General features: G+C 63.0%; 2 protein-coding genes across 8 annotated transcripts; one reads left to right on the top strand and one right to left on the bottom strand.

Annotated features, from left to right (window-relative positions):
• Positions 1–1,132: 1,132 nt before the first annotated feature.
• HPCAL4 (hippocalcin like 4) lies at positions 1,133–11,184 on the bottom strand. Of its 2 annotated transcripts, none has more exons than XM_063355951.1 (4): positions 11,163–11,184; positions 3,394–3,563; positions 3,035–3,250; positions 1,133–2,794 (listed from the first exon to the last, which is right to left on the bottom strand). In XM_063355951.1, exons 2-4 carry the CDS (start codon positions 3,553–3,555, stop codon positions 2,597–2,599), a joined length of 576 nt encoding a protein of 191 aa, XP_063212021.1. In that variant the 5' UTR covers positions 3,556–3,563; positions 11,163–11,184; the 3' UTR covers positions 1,133–2,596. The 2 variants fall into 2 exon arrangements, with proteins under 2 accessions (XP_063212021.1, XP_063212022.1); XM_063355952.1 differs by lacking the exon at positions 11,163–11,184 and adding an exon at positions 5,346–5,465 and having other exon boundaries at positions 1,135–2,794.
• Positions 8,915–17,000, top strand: LOC134525260 (CYFIP-related Rac1 interactor A-like). 6 transcript variants are annotated; one of them, XM_063355944.1, is made up of 13 exons: positions 8,915–9,104; positions 11,906–11,987; positions 12,522–12,602; positions 13,874–13,953; positions 14,445–14,566; positions 14,650–14,755; positions 14,948–15,084; positions 15,245–15,322; positions 15,450–15,566; positions 15,672–15,751; positions 15,842–15,968; positions 16,206–16,276; positions 16,391–16,999. In XM_063355944.1, exons 4-13 carry the CDS (start codon positions 13,881–13,883, stop codon positions 16,452–16,454), a joined length of 975 nt encoding a protein of 324 aa, XP_063212014.1. In that variant the 5' UTR covers positions 8,915–9,104; positions 11,906–11,987; positions 12,522–12,602; positions 13,874–13,880; the 3' UTR covers positions 16,455–16,999. The 6 variants fall into 6 exon arrangements, with proteins under 6 accessions (XP_063212014.1, XP_063212015.1, XP_063212017.1 ...); XM_063355945.1 differs by lacking the exon at positions 12,522–12,602; XM_063355947.1 differs by lacking the exon at positions 13,874–13,953.
• Positions 17,001–17,299: the final 299 nt, after the last annotated feature.

The following is a 17,299-nucleotide window of genomic DNA, read 5'->3' as shown; positions in this document are numbered from 1 at the left end:
CATGAGACTGATCAAACACAACCTCACTTGCAGTGAGGTTTAATCAGGAGAGCAGAGCCGGGAGAAGCCAGGTGCTGGTGAACAGGGCTGGCTCCAGGGCTCGCCCAGCTGCCCAGATCCCAAACCATTTGGGATGTCCTTCTGGGAGTTTAACATCATTTGAGCCTCAAAGACACCCTTTCCCCAGGGCCTTTGCATGTCCTTCCCGGGAAATACCTGAGCTTCCTTTGGGGTGGCGCCAAGGGAAGCAGGAGCTCTGAGGGCCCTGGGATCACTGAGGCAATTCTTAGTTCCTTCTCGAGCTTGAGTTACTGCCCTTTCAGACGGCAGCCTTGGCATGTCCCCAGGCTCCCACACAATGGGGACAACCTGCCCCATATGTCCCTCTTTCCCCAAGCATCGCTGAGCTGCAAAAGACACACTCCCAGACAGCCCAGGCAAGCACTGCAGCCAAACCCAAGGTGCGCAGAGCTCTCCCTCAGCAGCGCTCCTAAAAATACTCACGCAGCCACGGCTTTGGCATCCTCCCATCTCTGTGCTCAGGTGCTGGCTGCTGCAGGACTGATGAGATGCTGGCAATTTGCAGGGTGGAAGCTGAGCCATGCACCTCCCTGAGCACTGGAGCCAGGCAGGATGGGGTGAGCGGCACCGCACAGCCAAGGCTCGCAGCCAGGAGCCAGCCCTGCCTCATTGACTACAGAGAAGCGTTTAAAATTGGTGAGAGGCCCTTAGCAACAGCTACCGTCTCTGCAGGCTGCTGATGGAGAAGAAAGGCCAGAGGAAAATACATGCAGGGAAGATGGGCTTGGAGAAGAGGGGGCTGGGGAGAAAGATAAAGATACAGTGATAGCAGGTCCCAGTTGCTGATGGTGCTGGGATGGAGCCTGGGAAAAAGCCACCAGGTCCTCTGGCTATGCCCAGCCCTGATGCGTTCCTGTGCAACCTGCTCTGGGTGACCCTGCACTGGCAGGGGGTTGGACTAGACTAGATGACCTCCAGAGGTCCCTTCCAACCCCTACCATTCTGTGATTCTATGAATGAAGGGAACAGCCAGGATCTGGCTCCTGGTTGACAACTGAAACCTATTTCCAGCACAGAACAGGGATGTTTGGTCCTACCCAGCCCCAAGAGATAACATTCCCTTCCCCAAAGCTACCTGCATGGCTGAGGGGTTACACTCTCACCGATCTTCAAGGCTCCCCAGACTGAGCCCCACTGTGCTGTCCCCAAGGGCTTTTCTCCTTGGAGCATCACAGGCTCAGATGAGACCCATAAATGATGCTCATGAATGCAGTGTTGTCATCTCACCCTCCCCATAGCTGCAGCAGCCAGCTGCCCCCCAGGAAGCTATTCCAGGGGACACCACACAGGGGGGACTGTTTATTTTTCCATTAAAAAAATAGATAACAACTTCACCATCTCCTAACAGATATTACAGTCATCAACACCACAACGTGCAAACTACATATCAATCTGTGACAATATTCCTGTCCTGGGGCAGGAGGGATGGAGGCAGCAAGTTGGGATGGGGGTAGGAAGGAGACAAACATGTTTCTTGTGGCCTCAGAGCCCTGCCAGGAGGCTCAGCAGGTACGGCACCCATCCACACCTCTCCACAGCCCCAGTCCTGGACCCACCAGTCCCCACAGTAGTGCCACTGACCTGGAGTAGCACCAGGGTATGCCTTTAACACTCACACTCCTGACCTTGTTCCAGGGCAGCCCACGGAGTCGGGCAGTCCTTGGCTTTGATTTGGGACACCAGGCATCACTTCAGTATCCAGGAAGGCCAGAAATGCCACAAAGCATCCAAGATGCTGCTGGGGCAGTTATGGAGGTCACCCGCTTGCTCTGCCAGCTCACACAGATGATGTGGTAGAAGGCGGCTTCTGGGATCAGACACTGGCCACATCCAGGGGTGGCCTTGGACACTTGCTCTCCCCTTAAAGTCCCCTGACCAACCCTGGCCGTTCCCAGCAGCAAAAGCAGAGGTGGAAAACCTGAAGCTGGGCAGAGGAAGCCAAGGCAGCGAGCCGTTAGGGAGGGGGCAGCACCCTGCCCAAGCTCCCCAGCACCCTGGGGCCAGCCCTGGACCCTCCAGGCAGCCTTGCAGGGAATTGCCAGTGAAGGAGAGACCAGGACTTGGGACATTTCAGCCTCCCTGGAGGCACCACAAACAATGAGGGGAGATCAGCAGAAAGTGGAAAGACCTGGTTTCAGTTAGGACAAGGGAATGGGCCAGGCAGAGCAGTGGGGGAAAGCAGGGAGGAAGCAGCAGGGATGTGGGAGCAGTTGGCCCTGGGGAAACAGGATGCTTGCCATCTGCTGCTGGGAGTCCAGCTCCAGGACAGGGGAGGGTTGATTTGGGGGTAACCTCAAGCTGAAAATACCCAGAGGGGTCTTCACCCATTGAGGGAGAACTACAGCCCATGGGCTGCAGGCTGCCCAGGAGGCAGATGAGTGGCAGGAGGGATGGAGCGTGGCTCACACCTGGGGCCAAGCAGGTACAGGGGGAAACTCAGCAGAAACTGGGGATGGAAACCACCACAGGGAGAAGAGGTTGGCTGCAGCCAGTCCAGCGATGAGCCCCCAGGGCTCTATTTCTGCATGTCGCACTGCAGGAGGAGGACGATGGAGGGGTCGCTCTTCGCTGCCTCCTTGAACTCCTCCAGGGAGATCTGGTCATCCTTGTCCTTGTCCATCTTTGTGAAGATCTTGTCAACACGCTGCTGGGGTGTCAGCCCATCTTGGTTCATCCTCATCATGATCACAGTCCCCACCATCTTGTAAATGGCCTGGAGCAAGAAGAGAAGCAAAGTACCAGGGCAGGAATGCCCCAGGACAAGGCAGGGGGCAGGATTGCTGCTCTGCTGGGACCCAGCTAGCTGCTGGCACAAGCTATGCTGCTGCACAGTGCGTACCTTTCAGACAAAGCTCCGGGCAGAAAAAAACATTCTTTGGTGCCCAAAGGGACCTAATAGATGTGAAAAGCCTGGAAAAAACAAGTTACCCCTGCTGATTTTAAGCACCGGTACCTCAATGATCTCCAGCATCTCCAGGCGTGTGATCTTCCCATCCCCGTCCAGGTCATACATTTCAAAGGCCCAGTTGAGTTTCTGCTCAAAGGTGCCCCTGGAGGTGACAGACAGGGCACAGATGAACTCCCTGAAGTCGATGGTCCCATCACCGTTCTTGTCGAAGGTACGGAAAGCATGCTGGGCAAACTTGGAGGCATCTCCATAGGGGAAGAACTGCAGGGAGGAGAAAGGAGAGAGACTGAAATGAGGAGGAGGATCTTGCTGTGGAGGCTGCACCCAAAGCAGCACCCTTGCCCTGGCAGGAGCAGGGTGCTCCAGCACTCAGGGCAGCACTCAGGCCCGTGGCCAGAACCCACCTTGATGTAGAGCTGCTGGAACTCCTCCAGGTTGAGGATGCCGGTGGGACAGTCCTTGAGGAAGCCCTTGTACCATTGCTTCAGCTCCTGCTCACTGAACTCTGTGCTCCTCACCAGGTCATCCAGCATCTCTGGGGCCAGCTTGCTGCTGTGCTTGCCCATGGCTGCCCCTGGGAGGGAAAACGCGCAGCTTCTACACACCGGGCATGGGAAGGGCTGGTACTCCCAGGTCCTGCTCCACCCCACATGCCTCTTCCCCATGCTGGAGCCGATCCACCTGGTTGGTGGGTGTTCATGCACTGTCAAATGCCGGGACAGCAACTGTGTCACAGGGGACAGGCTCGATGCCCATGCTTAGCTGTGGCCTTTGCTGCTGGAGCTGTGCAAGAGCTGCTAGTGCAGCCAGCAGTGTCACCTTCAATCCCCCCATCTGCTACTCAGCCCTTTGGGCTGCAGAAGAATGCTCAAAAACCAACTGAAGATCCAGAACATCTCCTCACGTAGCCTTTACCAGGCCACGATGTCCAGCTGCCCTCTGTAAGGATGGGATAAAGAAGAGGTAGCACAAGTTCGCCATTAAAGCAGGGAAAAGCCTCTCTGGCACTATCTGACTTGCAGCATCCAGCCGGCTGCAGCGATGCCCAACCTGCTCCTGGCCAGCCCTTGGTGAGGACAGGGTCCGCAGCCAGGCACCCCTCTGCCACGGGGCTGCCTGCAGCACAGTGCACTGGAGCTCTGGGAAGCCCGCAGCCGCGTGGGCAGGACACGGAGATGCTCCGATACATGCCGTGCCCGCTCCCACGCAGCCTTGGCTGCCAGCGCCGCTCAGCCCGAGCAGCAGATGGTTTGCTGAGAGCTCCTGTAGCTTCTCTCTCCATAGAGAAAGTTGAGTAGAAGTTCACCTGGAGCCCAACCAAGCACCATCTCTCTTCCGAGCATCTAATTTCCTGGCCATGTGGGCTTGGGGGAGATAGGGGTACCCTGGGATGGGCACAAGCCCCGCCCCCCAACCCTGAGTGAAGCAGGGCTCCTGGTGCTTCCAGCCATCCCTGCTCCCAGTCAATCCCACAAGCAGAGGCTCCTTCCTGCCCCATCGTCCCACTAGCATCTGTCACCGTCTGCCACGGCAGTGCTTAACCCACCACCCCTCAGCAGCCAGAGACGAGGAAACGCCCAGACTCCCACGGAGCACAACACTTCCCCAGCAATCCCCAGCTTGGCTGCGGAGCTACACAAGCACCACAGCCTGGCTCTAACCCACAGGGACCAATTAATCCCCACCATGTACCCTGCTGGTGCCCTCCAGCGTCTCCCACCAGCCGTGCTGGCAGGTGGACGCAACCTCTCACCTGCACAAGGGGCAGCTTTTCCCATATGGGAACAGCAATGAGGACCTTTGCTAGAAGCACCACACCTTATCCTGCAAGCAAAGCCCTCGAAGAGGCCGGGGCTCAGGAAGAGCACCCTTTGGTCCACAAACATCAATTCTCTTTTCTGAGCAGGATCCAGCACAGGCCATGCCAAGGCAGGGGACAGCAGGGACAGCTGCTGGGGCCAGTAGCTAGAAGGGCCATCACACACTTGACACAAACCACTTGTCTCAAAGCGTTAATATCATCACTGATCACTGGCTGCTGGTCCCAAAACAGGACACAGGGGAGTCGCTACAGGTGTCCCCCCCGGGTCTGCACCCTGGGCAGCAGAGGGTCCCCAGGATCACGGCGATGGAAGGGCATCCTGAGAGGGGGCAGGGTCCAGCCCCAGGGGATGGACGGGGCGGCCGGGCTGGGAGCAGCAGCACTGGCCGGGGCTGCTCTGCCCATCCCGGGGGGGGCAGCTCCGGGGCACCCGACTCTCGCTGCAACCGGCTCCCGGGGATAGTGCGGCTCCGGGCACCTGCCCCGACGGCGGCTCCGCACAGGGGAGGCGGCTCCGGCCCCGACGGCCCTTACCTGTCGTGCGGCGCGGGCAGGCGGCGGCTTGGCAGGGCTTGGAGACGGCACCGGTACCGGAGGGGCCGCGGTCCAGCCCGCCGGCTCTGCCCCCGCCGCTCCCGCCCCTCTTGTAGCCGCGGGCCGCCCGCCCCCCCGGCGGCAACGTTCCCCCATTGGCTGGGAGCGCTGTCAATCAGCAGGGAGGGTCCGCGGGGCGGGGGGGGCGAGGTGGGATACTGGGGGGCTATTGGGATGCTGGGGGGGAAACCGAGACTCGGACGCTCGGGGATGCTGGGGAGGATGCTGGGACCGGGCTGCTGGCGGGGCGGGGGGAGGATGCTGGCAGTGGGCTGCAGGGCGGGGGGATGCTGGCGGTGGGATGGGGAGGTGCTGGGTTCAGCATCAGGGATGCTGCCGGCCCTGCCTGCCCGGAGGTGTCTGCCTGGTCCCCAGCCTTGAGCGCCGTTCCCCTGTGCTCCCTGTTCCTCCTGCCACTCTCTGCTGCTGCTTCCCAGCTCCTCCTCACTCTGCCCCACTCACCTGCCTCTGGCTCCTGTCCCGGGTGGTGGCTGATCCCAGAACACCCCAAAATCCCCTTCCCTTGGTGTGCTTCAGGGCTGGCAGGGGCCATGCTGCCTGCGTCCCCTGCCAGGCACCCAGCAAAGAACGCCACGCTGCCTGCACTGAGGGGACACTGGGTCACACCTTGGTCCTCCTTGCTGGGCAGAGCCGCAGCTGAAGCACAGAGGGCAAAGGGCCCAGAAAACTGCTCTGCTTTCCAGAACCGAACAGAGTGTTTCCATAGCGATCTCTGGTGGCTCCTCCCGGTGACCTTGGCCATCCTGCTGTGATCCCAGTGCCACCCAGGCTCATCTGCAGCAGCCCCTCTGAAGCTGGTGGCCACTGAGCTCAGATTAAGTCTCCAGCCAGCCAGGGCTGGTCCCCATCCCGGTCCCCACTGGGGCTGTGGGGTGCCGTGGGGTGCCCGCCCTTCCCAATGGCTCAGCATCCCCTGGCCCAGCCCTGAGCTTGGATGCACCCAGCTTCACTGTGGAGGTAGCTGCAGAATCCGCCCGAGCCAGAGGCAAGAGAGGTCTGGTTTGCAAAAAGACACAAATATTTGCAGTTGTGTATATCAAGCAGGGCTGCAGGGATCCGTTATCCGCCTGCCCTGCGGACAGGAGGGCTGGGATCCCCCCACAGCCAGAGGTGACATCCCTGTGCTGTGTCCCTGTCTGGGGCTGGATTCCCACCCGGGGTGGGGGTGATTCATGGCTTTTGGGTCACTCCAGCAGCCTCTGCCAGGCTCTGGGTACATGGTTCTGTATGTCCCCAAAGCCTCTACATGAGCCTCCCTGAGACCGCGGGGGAATGAGCCCCCACCGTGCCTGCTGGGCAACCTGCTGCCGGTTCTTACATGCTTAAGTAGAGAAGACATCAATTAGCACCACTGCAAACCGCCCGTGCTCAGGGTGGGCAGGGGGACTGAAAAATTAATGAGGGCTTAATTGAAGCAGCATGGCTGCCACGGCTGAGACTGGCACAGCTCAGTTCATGGAATAGGGTGTGCTGGAAGGGGCACGGGGCAGCTGGAAGAGGCGGGAGAGCACCAGGCTGGGGGTCCGACAGGGACATCCTGGGGACAGGGACAAGGGCGGCTGTGGGGTATTGGGGTATCCACACTTTTGGGTCTGTGACAACCTGAGTCATTGTGCTGGGAAGGTGGCTGGGCTCATGCAGGGCTGGCGGCACTGGTGGCCCTGAGCGCATGGGCTGGAGCCCAGCACCCTGATCAGGGCACCCCAAGCCCTAACACGAGTCCAGGCTCTGCTGGGCATCAGCCCTGGGATCGCAGAGGGGGCACAAGGCTGCCCGGGGGGGTGGGCAGCTCTGCAGACAGTGCTGGCTCCGTGGCAGCCCTTTGCTCCCTGCTGCCGCAGCAATGTCACCCCAGCTCCCAGCCCTGGGGTCCCCGGGGTGCAGAGCTGCCGGGGCCTGGCTGGTTCCTAAAAACCTCGATATCCAGCCACACTGCAGAATGCAAAGGGCTGCAGCTTCCCCCAGCGGCTACGGGCTGCACCAGCACGGCCTGGGGGGCCATGCCCAAAGAGGGGGACCCCACAGCCACAGCCCTGGGCCACTGCAGCCACTTCAGCCTCCACAAACTGCTGGGAGCCGTGGGGAGCAGGGGTCACCGCTGCTCACCTCAGCCTCCTGACAGCCCTCGTCCCACTGCACCATGAGATCGCCCGGCTGTGACACCGGTGATGCTCAGGGCATCGGTAGCTCAGCCAGCCCCTCTGTAACCCCACAACACTGCTCTACCATGAGTGTCCCCATGACACTGTCCTGGGCAGGGTCCATCACCCCGGGTGGGGTCAGCTGGGCAGAGCTGGGGACAGGGACAGACACCGTCCCTTTGGGACAGTGCACAGCGCTCACGGCCGGTGCAACCCCACAAAATCCCCCATTTTCCAGTGACACACTGGGCAGCAGCCACACAGTCCATGCATGGGCTTGGTGGGTCATGGGCATATGCTGGGACATTGGGGTGGGCTCCAGATGGCTTCTCCACTGGCACAGCCCTGCCACATCCACGGCATGGGTGCCCAGGGGCAACCCCGTGCCAGCCCTACTGAGGGCAGCATTTGGGGCGGAGCTGTGGTTTGCAAAGAGTTTTAGAGCAAAACAGGGATTTCTCACTCACTTGCGCATTTCTTCTGCCATTCCTTTCCTTCAAGCCACATTTCCTCACCAGCAGCCTCAGCCTTTCCCCAGCCTCTCGCCATCCCAGAGCAGGTCCCTTCCTGCCCGCTGCGCCCCAGGGCCAAGGATTCATGGCAGGTGCCCTGGCCAGTATTGGGGTGCTGTAGGGTGGGCACCTATGCCATGCTCTGCTGCACAGAAGTGCCCTTGTAAAGCATCAAGGAGCTGGTGTCACCCACGCCATGTCCCTGGGGGGGACATCTCTGGGTGCTGCTGGTCAAGCTGGACGTGGGGTGACCACAACACTGGGGGTCCCTCTTGATGTCCCTCATGATGCCCAGCACTGGCTTGGGAAAAGGGGGTGAAGAGTGAACAAAACACAACATTCCAATTTGGGGGTTCCCCACCTGCTTCCCACCTCACTGGTCAGAGCATCCCCCCCATGGGAACAGCTCTGCGCTGGCAAACGCTCTCCAAACCCTTCCTGGCCCCAGTCTGGGGGGGGTCCAGGGGGGATGGATGGTGTTGCGTTGCTGAAATGGTGCTCCTGGGGCATGTGTCTGCTTTGGCCCTGTGGCAGTGGCACTGGGCGGGTTTGGTGGCTGTCCCCCTCCCTGGAGAGGGGGAGCCAGGGAGAAGCGGTGCCGTCCGTGGGCTGGGGCAGGAGCAAACGAAAATCTGGGGCTTCCCTCCCCCTGCTCAGAGCAGGCTGCCGGGCTGAGCCAGGCCGGGGGGGGGCAGGTGCCCACTGTGTTACCGTGTCCCCAAAACCAGGGAGCGGCACCCCAGCAGGACCTGGAGCCCGCACCCGGGCAGGCTGCAGCAGTGTGCCGGCCGGCACGCAGGGAGTTAAGCGTCCCCGTCTCCCTCACACTTGAGACGTCACCGTCACCAGTGGCGTGGGGGGGGCCGGGGGGCTATGGTGGTCTTTGTGGTGCATTCGGCAGCTGGCGCAGGGCGGCTCACGCACGCGGCGGGCGGCTCGTCCCCGACACCCCGCGCTCCAGCAGCATCCGCAGACAACCGGCAGCGGCCACCGCCTGCCCACGCCTCGAGCTCCCCACCGCCACGGTGAGCAAGGGCCGCCACGGGGGACGGGGACGGGGATGCCACCAGGCCTGAGAGCGGGGTGGGGGGTGGGGGGGAGCTGTGGCAGCCCCTGGCTGCCCCCCCCGCGGGGACCAAAACTGGTAGCAGCCCCTCACGGGGGCCCTTCCCTCCATTTGCACCCCCACTCCGGTGCACCCGATGCTTGCTGGGTGCCCCCAGGACGGCAGGTGATGGGGTGGGGGCTGCCCTGACCCCCCGCCCAGGATGCTGCAGCCCCATGGTGGCCCTGGGTGGGTGCGGGGGCACAGCTGGGTGCTCACCCGCGCCGGCTGGGTGCTGCAGCTCAGCTCCCCAGCAGTCCTGCAGTAAATCCTGCTGCTTGCCCGCAGCTGCAGCAAGGCAGAGGGGAGGCCCCCCAGCACCCCACTGGCCCCGCTCGGGGGGGAGCTCAGCCCTGTGGGGGGGACTCATGCCTCCCTCCAGCCAGGGAGGTCCCCAAACCCGGGGGGGAAACAGCCCCAGGAAGCCCCAACCCCACCCTGGGCAGGGCTAGGGGTGCCCTGGCTCATCCTGGGGCAGGATCTGGCCCCGGCACTCTGGTTCTCGAGATAAGGCCCCCCCCCAAGAAAAATCCTTCAGGCACCATGCGTCTGACCCTGCAACATCTGCGGTGATGCCAGTGCGGCCAAGGGTGGGGGGCAGCAGCAGGATCGGCGTCGGTGGTGGCAGTGGGCACGGGGCCCAGCACCCAGCGGGCACCCAGCAGGCAGGGGGGGCTGTGGGGTGCAGAGCCGAGCCAAGGGCAAGGGGCACCCAGACCTTGTCCAGGGCTGCAGCGCTGCACCGGGCTGTGGTCCCCACAGCGATGCTGTGCTGGCAGCAAAGGGGCACAGCCCCATAACAGCCCCGGGTGACACAGGGGTAGCCTGATCCAGGGGCACCGCTGCCCCTTCGGTGTGGCCAGCCCGGGCACCGCCAGCTGGGGGGGAGCAATGCTCCTGGGTGCAGGATTTGGCCCTGCCTGCAGCAGGAGGGGGGTTTCACCCCATCGGCTGGGATGTCCCCGTGGAGGTGACACCGGCCGCGGGGTCCCCGTGGGGCAGGATGCTCAGGGGGAGTGAGGAGAGGCAGCGGAGCAGGGAGAGGAGCGGGTGCCCGAGCAGGGTAGTGGCGCGGGGAGGCCACCGCAGGGAGGGACAAAACCCGGGGCCACCTCGGGTGTGGCTGGGGGGGGACCCCACTGCCTCCAGCCCCGTGCCCCTCGCGGGCAGCCCTCCTCCAGCAGCACCCCTCTGCAGGAGCGGTCCCGGGAGGAGGTGAGTTTCCCAGTGGATTTGGGGCACGCGGCTCCCCCAGTTCAGCCTCATGGTGATGGGCAGCCCACAATGGAGGGAGCCCCTCACCCTCCTCGAGAGCCACCCGGGGAGGATGTGCTGTGACTCCCAAGGCCAAGAGCCACCGCAGTGTAGGCACCCAGAAACAGTGAAAATCAGGGGCTGAGCCCCAAGCAGAGCTGCCCCTCCAGGCGAGGGGGGACTGCAGCGATCCCCATCCTCCCACCCAGCAGTGAACCCCCATGCCACAGCTCAGGCCTTGTTCCGGGGTGTCCCCACGCCGAGGACTGTGGGCACCCATCCGTGTCCCCTCCCTGGGCATAAGCAGAGCTCAGCGGTGACAAATCCCAGCCCCAAGTTGCCCATCAAGGACAAGCGTGGCGCGGGTATGAGGACGCCCGCACGCCGATCACAGCATTTATGTAAATTCCTGAGCAGAGCAGGTGCGAGTCTCCCGCACCCCCCCCGGCACCTGGGGCACCCCAGGGACCCCCTCAGCATCACCCTGCAGGGACCAGCACCCTTCTGAAACACCCCAGCACCCTGTGGGACGAACCCCAGGGTCACTGTGCAAGGGCAGCGCTGGGCACCCCCACTGCGGGCTACAAGCACCCACCACACGTAGGGAAACTGAGGCAGGGGGGTGCACTGGGGAACCTGGGTGCCCTGGCTCCCCCAAGGCAGCTTGTGCTTTGGCACCCAGCTGGTGCATCCCATGGAGCCCCAGTGTAAATCCGCCACTCACCAGGTCCAGGAGGAGGAGCAGGAGAAGGCAGAGCCATCACTGTTGATGCCGAGGGGCTGCGCTGGGCTGGGGGCAGCAGCCACATCCCAGGCACGAGGCTGCCCCATCCCTCCCCACTGCTGCCACCTCCTCCAGCTCTCCCCCTCCCCTCCCCTCCCCAGCCATGTTAATTAAACCCCGGTGCTTAATTGCAACCTGCTGAATCCCACAGCTGCTTCACGGAGCCTGCTAACACTGTGGGGCCAACCCCGACTGCCCACATCCCCACAGGAAACGTGGGGGACAGGGGAACTGGGGGAGCATCCCAGCACCTGAGGGATTTGGGTTGCAGCTCATCAGCGGCATAAAAGGGATGTTCACGCAATGCGCAGAAAAGAGCAAACCCAACCAGCGGCGCCAGGAAAGGCGTCCCAGGGGATCTTGGCCTCTCCAAGGAAAGATGGGGACAGATGGCTCAGTCCTGGGTTTGTCCCCAGGCTGCTGGCAGGTCCCCCAAGTGGTGCGGAGGGAGGGGGATGCTCAGCTGGTGCCCGGTGAGCTCCTGTTGACTCTGGCTGCTGGCAATAAAAAAAATAATCAAGGCAAATAAGGTGAAGGCTGGTGGCAGTGTGCGGAGCTGTGAGCTGGGGTGGGGGGAGCCAGTGTCTCACCCACATCCCCGCCTGGTCACCCACCGGCGGGTCCCTGGGACAGGGAGGTGCCCAGGGGGGTGGCCTGACCCTCTCTCGCCTTCCTGCCCGCAGGTCCCCACCAGCCCATGAAGTGATTCAGGTGGGTGGCACAGCCCCTGCTCCTGCCGTAGCCACTGCCACACCAAGCACTGAGGTAAGGACCCAGAACCATGGCCATGGGGTGGGTGGGATGCTCTGGCATGGGTGCCAGACCCCCAAACTGGGCCTGTGGGGCAGAAATCCCAATTGGGGTCTTCCCCTGTCCATGGGGGTTGCCCAGCTCCATCAGCTGGGGGAAATGGCATGACCCCATGGGGGTCACCCGGGGCAGACCCCTGCCCTCCGTCCGAGCGTTCGGGGGGAACCAGGGTGCCTCAGGGGAGGCTGTGTGGCCGGGGCGCCCCCAGGAAGCACGATGCTTGTGAACCCGTACCCCACGCCCCTCCCCGCCGCGGCAAACAGCAGTGACAGAAGTGCCGGGGAGAGCTGCCACATTCCAGTGGACACTCACACCCATGTGCCCCAGCCGGGAGGGTGCGGGTTGGGGACAGCAGGGCCGCGGGGCGCAGAGCCCGGCAGGACGGGCACAGGTAGGTGCCACGGCAGCGGCGGCGGGTGCTTGGGCGTGCCGGGGTGTCCGGCCGGCGGCGCCGGTGCTGTTCCACTCTGTTCTGTTTCTCTCGCTCAGGTCTGCTGGCCATGGGCAACCTGATAAAGGTATTGGGCAAAGATTTAGAAAACTGTCCTCATTTTTTCCTGGATTTTGAAAGTAAGTCCCGTGAGCAGGGCGGGCGTGGGGAGGGGGCCGGGGCCACCGCCACAGCTGCTCTCCGGAAGATGGGGACAGGCACGGTGTCCCCGAGCAGCCCCGTGTCCCCAGGCGCCTCGGGGCAGCCCTGGCCATGCCCTGCGAAGGGCTGAGTCGGGCAGGGGAGCGGGACCCCAAGAGATGCCTCGTCCCTGAAAGCGCGGGGAGACGTCCCCAGCCGAGCGGCAGGGATGCAGGGTACATCCCAGCAGCAGGACCTGGCTCATGAGGACCTCAGGCACGTGCCTGCTGCTGTTAGTCAATGGCGCTGGGTGGCCATGTGGCAGGTCCCCTGCCACCACCATGGCAGGGACAGCCTGGAGTCTGGGGGTGCTGGGGAAGGAGGGATCTGTGCCACCTGCCCTGCCAGGAGGGGTGGCACAGTGGCCACAGCCTGTGCCTGAGGGACGTGGACTGGGGACCCCGGTTCAGCCCGGGGGATCTGCCTCAGGTTCCCACCGGACTGGGCTACCTGGGACAGGAGAGCATCGCTCTCGGACCTCCCAGGCTGCACACGGGGGTGCAGGGGAGATGGTGGCTGCTGTGGCCCACCCTTCCTCCCTCTCCCCCCCTTCCTCCCGGGGCACGGCTCAGAGCGAGAGCGAGGTGGGTAAAAATAGTGCAGCGGCAACGGCTCGCCCCGGCCCAGCGCCGGCGGGGAGAGGCTGTGCACAGCTCACCGCACCGCCTCCGGCGCCGGCACGTCCCAAAATAGCTGGGGCTGGGGTCATGCAGCCACCCCGCTCCCACGGCAAGGGACCATTCTGTCTCCTCATGGGTGCTTTGAGGCAGCACAGCTTTGACCCCCATCCAGCCTCCTCTGCAGCCCCCCGGCTCGGGGACAAGGCCATGGGGGCCTCCCAGGACTGCCCGATTTGGGGCTGGCTCCACAGCTAGAGGGGAACATGCCCGTAGCCAAGACTCCGGGGACTCACTCACCGCTTCGCCCTCCTCATCGCAGCCCGGCAGCTCTCTCCTCCCTTCGCTCCTTCCTCTCCATCACCCCATCTGCCAGCGCTCATCACCATTGAGGGGGGGAAGAGGCTGCAGCCCGGGGCCAGGAGCAGCCACGGGGTCACCACCAGCCAGCCAGGAGCTCCCCGAGCCCCTGGGGAGCAGCGGGAGCAGGACGGGGGCTCCGGCCACCACCAGCCGTTGCCCACAGTCCAGCACCTCTTCCCCAAGCACCACCTCACCATCATGCTTTTTTCCTCTTGTTTCTTCTCTTGCAGGTTTCACATGGGGAACCTTCTTAAAGTGTTGACTTATAACGAACTTGACCAAGGCCCTAATTTTTTCCTTGACTTTGAAAGTGAGATGGGATTTTTATTTTCCTTTTTTGTTTTGTACTTATTCTGAGTTCCACATTCACGCCATTTTGAGTTCTCGTCCCCGTCACCCATTGCATCGCGCCCATCCCAGACACCCACCCCCCACCTTCGCTGTCTGGGGGTCTCCCCGGGGAGGGGGGGCAGACCCATGACTGGGGGCTATCGCTCCGCACCTCTTCCCCAGGGCACTTCGCAGCCCGCTGGGGCCAGCCTGGGGCTGGGGGCTGCTCGGGGACCCCGGTGAGCAGGACCACAGTCACAGGGCAGCCAGGACTCACCCCCACCTGCCCCCGCCTCTGCGGCTTGGCTTGAGCTTGGGCAAGACGGACCAGGGGGAGAAACCCGCCAGGAAGGGCTGCGGGCTGGCGGGAGAGCTGCGGGACGGGGTGCTGGCACCCCAACTCCGGCTCTCGCCGCCCAGGACCCCGCTCAGAGCCCTCCGGGTTTCTCTCCCTGGGGCACTGCCCTGCAGATGCGCAGCCGACGGAGGCCGAGACGGCAGTGTGGAACCAGGTGAACGCCGTGCTGGAGGAGGCACAGGCCGTCCTGGCCGAGCTGCAGTCCTACACGGGTGCCGGGCAGGAGATCCGAGAGGTGGGTGCAGCCCCGGTGCCCACTGCCCACCCACCCACCCGCCATGGCTTGGGACAACCACTGGTGCTTTTCCCCCCACAAAGGCCATCCAAAACCCCGGGGACCTGCGGCTGCAGGAGAGGGCATGGAGCGCCGTCTGCCCCCTCGTCGCCAAGCTGAAGCGCTTCTACGAGTTCTCGCTGCGGCTCGGTGAGCGCCCCAAGCCTGTGTCCCCCTTCCCCGTATCCTCCCATTGCACCCTGCATCCCTTCCCAGATCCAGGAATGGAGCAGGCTGGGGGGAGCCCTGGCCGTGGTGTGGGTGCCATGCTGCCCCATGCCTCAGCCGGGGCCAGGGAGGTGCACAGGAGCGGGACGGGGGCCAGTGGTGCTTTGTCCCCAGAGAACGCCCTGCGGAGCCTGCTGGAGGCCCTCACCAGCCCCCCGTATGCCCCAACCCAGCACCTCGAGCGGGAGCAAGCCTTGGCCAAGCAGTTCGCCGAGATCCTCCACTTCACCCTCAGCTTTGATGAGCTCAAGGTACCATGTGGAACGAGGGCTGGTGGGGGCCCATGGGGTCCACACACTGGGGAAAAGCTGTGAGCAGCACAGTCCCTTGGGACCCCCATGGCTCACCCTGGGCACACCAAGCCGGCCATGGCCCCCGCCCCGGCCCTTAATGCAGGGCTCCCCTCGGCAGATGACCAACCCTGCCATCCAGAACGACTTCAGCTACTACAGAAGGACCATCAGCCGAAATCGCATTAACAACCTGCAGGTGAGAGGACAGTGCTGTCCCACCCCTGTGCCCAGGGACAGCCTCCCACAGGGGGTGGTGACAGGATGGGGGACACGCCAGGGAGGGTCACTCACCTCAATAGCCACCATCATCCCCCCCTCCACAGCTGGATGCAGAGAGCGAGGTGAACAATGAAATGGCCAACAGGATGTCCCTCTTCTATGCCGAGGCCACCCCCATGCTCAAAACACTCAGCAATGCCACCACCAAATTTGTCTCGGAGGTGAGCGAGGCCAGGGGGTACCCTCAGGGGGGAGGGGAAGACCCCCTCCAGCCCCAGCACCCGGGTCAGGGGGGGAAACGGCAGCCAGGACCTGTTGGGTTTCAGAACAAGACCCTCCCAATCGAGGACACGACCGACTGCCTGAGCACCATGGCCTGTGTCTGCAGGGTGATGCTGGAGACCCCGTGAGTACCCCACACGGGGAAGGGGGACACCTCGGTGCTGGGGTCCCTGTGCCACCCACCCGGGCTCAGCCGGCCCTCCTCCTGGTGCAGGGAGTACCGGAGCCGCTTCACCAACACTGAGACCCTCCTCTTCTGCATGCGGGTGATGGTCGGCGTCATCATCCTCTACGACCATGTCCACCCCGTGGGGGCCTTTGCAAAGACCTCCAAGATAGATGTGAGTAGCCATGGGGTGCACCAGGGGGTGTCACAGCCATTCCACTCATCACAGGACAGTGGTGATGCCCAGGGGTCCCTCTCGCTGGATATCCCCTGTGGGGACATCCCTAGGTGAGCTGATCCAGACAGGGGAAATTATCCCTGCCCAAGCAGCGAGGAGGAGGATGGGGAGGAAGGGGAGCAGCTCCCTGCAGCGCATCCAGGCTCTCACAGCCTCTCTTTCTCCCCACACCAGATGAAAGGCTGCATCAAAGTCTTGAAAGACCAACCATCAACCAGCACCGAGGGGCTCCTGAATGCTCTGAGGTGAGCTGGGGGACTGCGGGACGCAGGGGAAGAAGTGGCGTCCCCCAACGGTGCAGTGGAATGGTGGCAGAGTGGGTCAGGGTGCCACAGGGTGACCGTCCCCTCTCCATCCAGGTACACCACTCGGCACCTCAACGACGACACCACGTCCAAACAGATCCGGGCCCTGCTGCAGTGAGCACGGAGCCAGCCCTGACCCTGCGCACCGTCACCATGTTACCTACGTCCATGACCATACCGTTCATTTTGTACAGAGGGAAAAAGGACAATAAGAAATACACAGAAATACAAAAAAAGAAAAAATCAAAACGGTCCGAGGCCACCCCCTATGCGCTCCTGCCCCCTCCCAAGCCCCACCCCCCAAATTAGCACCCACTTCTGGACACAGGTGCAGGTGGCACCACGGGGACACTGCGCTGGGGGTGCTGGGGCTGGGCAGGATGGACCTGGGCAGGGATGTGCCGATGGGGCTAGTGGCAGCGAGCACCCATGGCACGGGGGCAGTTTGGGGAGGGGGGAAAGGGGCAGGTGTCACCCCCGTCCTCGTCCCCGAGCATCCGGCCGCAGAGGAGGAGGGATCCTGAGAGTCTGCGCTGACTCTGGTGGAAGTGGCTCAGTCTCACCCGGTAGATTTTTAATCTGAGCAATTAAGTCTCCACTCACCTCTTCTTTTCTACATCGGTTTTTTTTTTGGGTGTGAAATAAAATGACATTTAATCTGTTCATGGTAGAACGGGGCCGTCTCTGACACATCCCATCCCGTGCCACACTGGTTGGAGGCCCCCAGAGCAGCTGCAAACTGGGAGGACTGGGAGGCTGCGGAGGCCATGGCGGGCTGTGCTTTTGCCGGCAGATGGCCCTGTGACACCGTGACAAAGCAGCCCCGGCACCCCCCCACTAGTGCCAGCCCACTGTGGGGGGACCCCCTCGGCCTCAGACCCCCACCCGCAGCCCCCCGAAATGGGGGGGGGAGGCCCGAGGGGGCCCCTGCAGCGCAGGACCCCGCACCAGCCCTTGGCGGGA

This window comes from Chroicocephalus ridibundus, chromosome 19 (assembly GCF_963924245.1).
Source record: "Chroicocephalus ridibundus chromosome 19, bChrRid1.1, whole genome shotgun sequence".
Lineage (NCBI taxonomy): Eukaryota > Metazoa > Chordata > Aves > Charadriiformes > Laridae > Chroicocephalus > Chroicocephalus ridibundus.
Note: the sequence above shows the minus strand (reverse complement) of the source record. Positions and strands in the feature narration are given on the sequence as shown.

Coding starts and splice junctions, on each gene's coding strand:
- LOC134525260 (XM_063355945.1), top strand. CDS start 13,881: ATGGGGAACCTTCTTAAAGTGTTGACTTATAACGAACTTGACCAAGGC. Junction 15,085..15,244: donor TCAGCTTTGATGAGCTCAAG/GTACCATGTGGA, acceptor TCCCCTCGGCAG/ATGACCAACCCTGCCATCCA. Junction 15,323..15,449: donor ATCGCATTAACAACCTGCAG/GTGAGAGGACAG, acceptor CCCCCTCCACAG/CTGGATGCAGAGAGCGAGGT.
- HPCAL4 (XM_063355951.1), bottom strand. CDS start 3,555: ATGGGCAAGCACAGCAGCAAGCTGGCCCCAGAGATGCTGGATGACCTG. Junction 3,251..3,393: donor TCCAGCAGCTCTACATCAAG/GTGGGTTCTGGC, acceptor TCCTCCCTGCAG/TTCTTCCCCTATGGAGATGC. Junction 2,795..3,034: donor AGATGCTGGAGATCATTGAG/GTACCGGTGCTT, acceptor TTCTTGCTCCAG/GCCATTTACAAGATGGTGGG.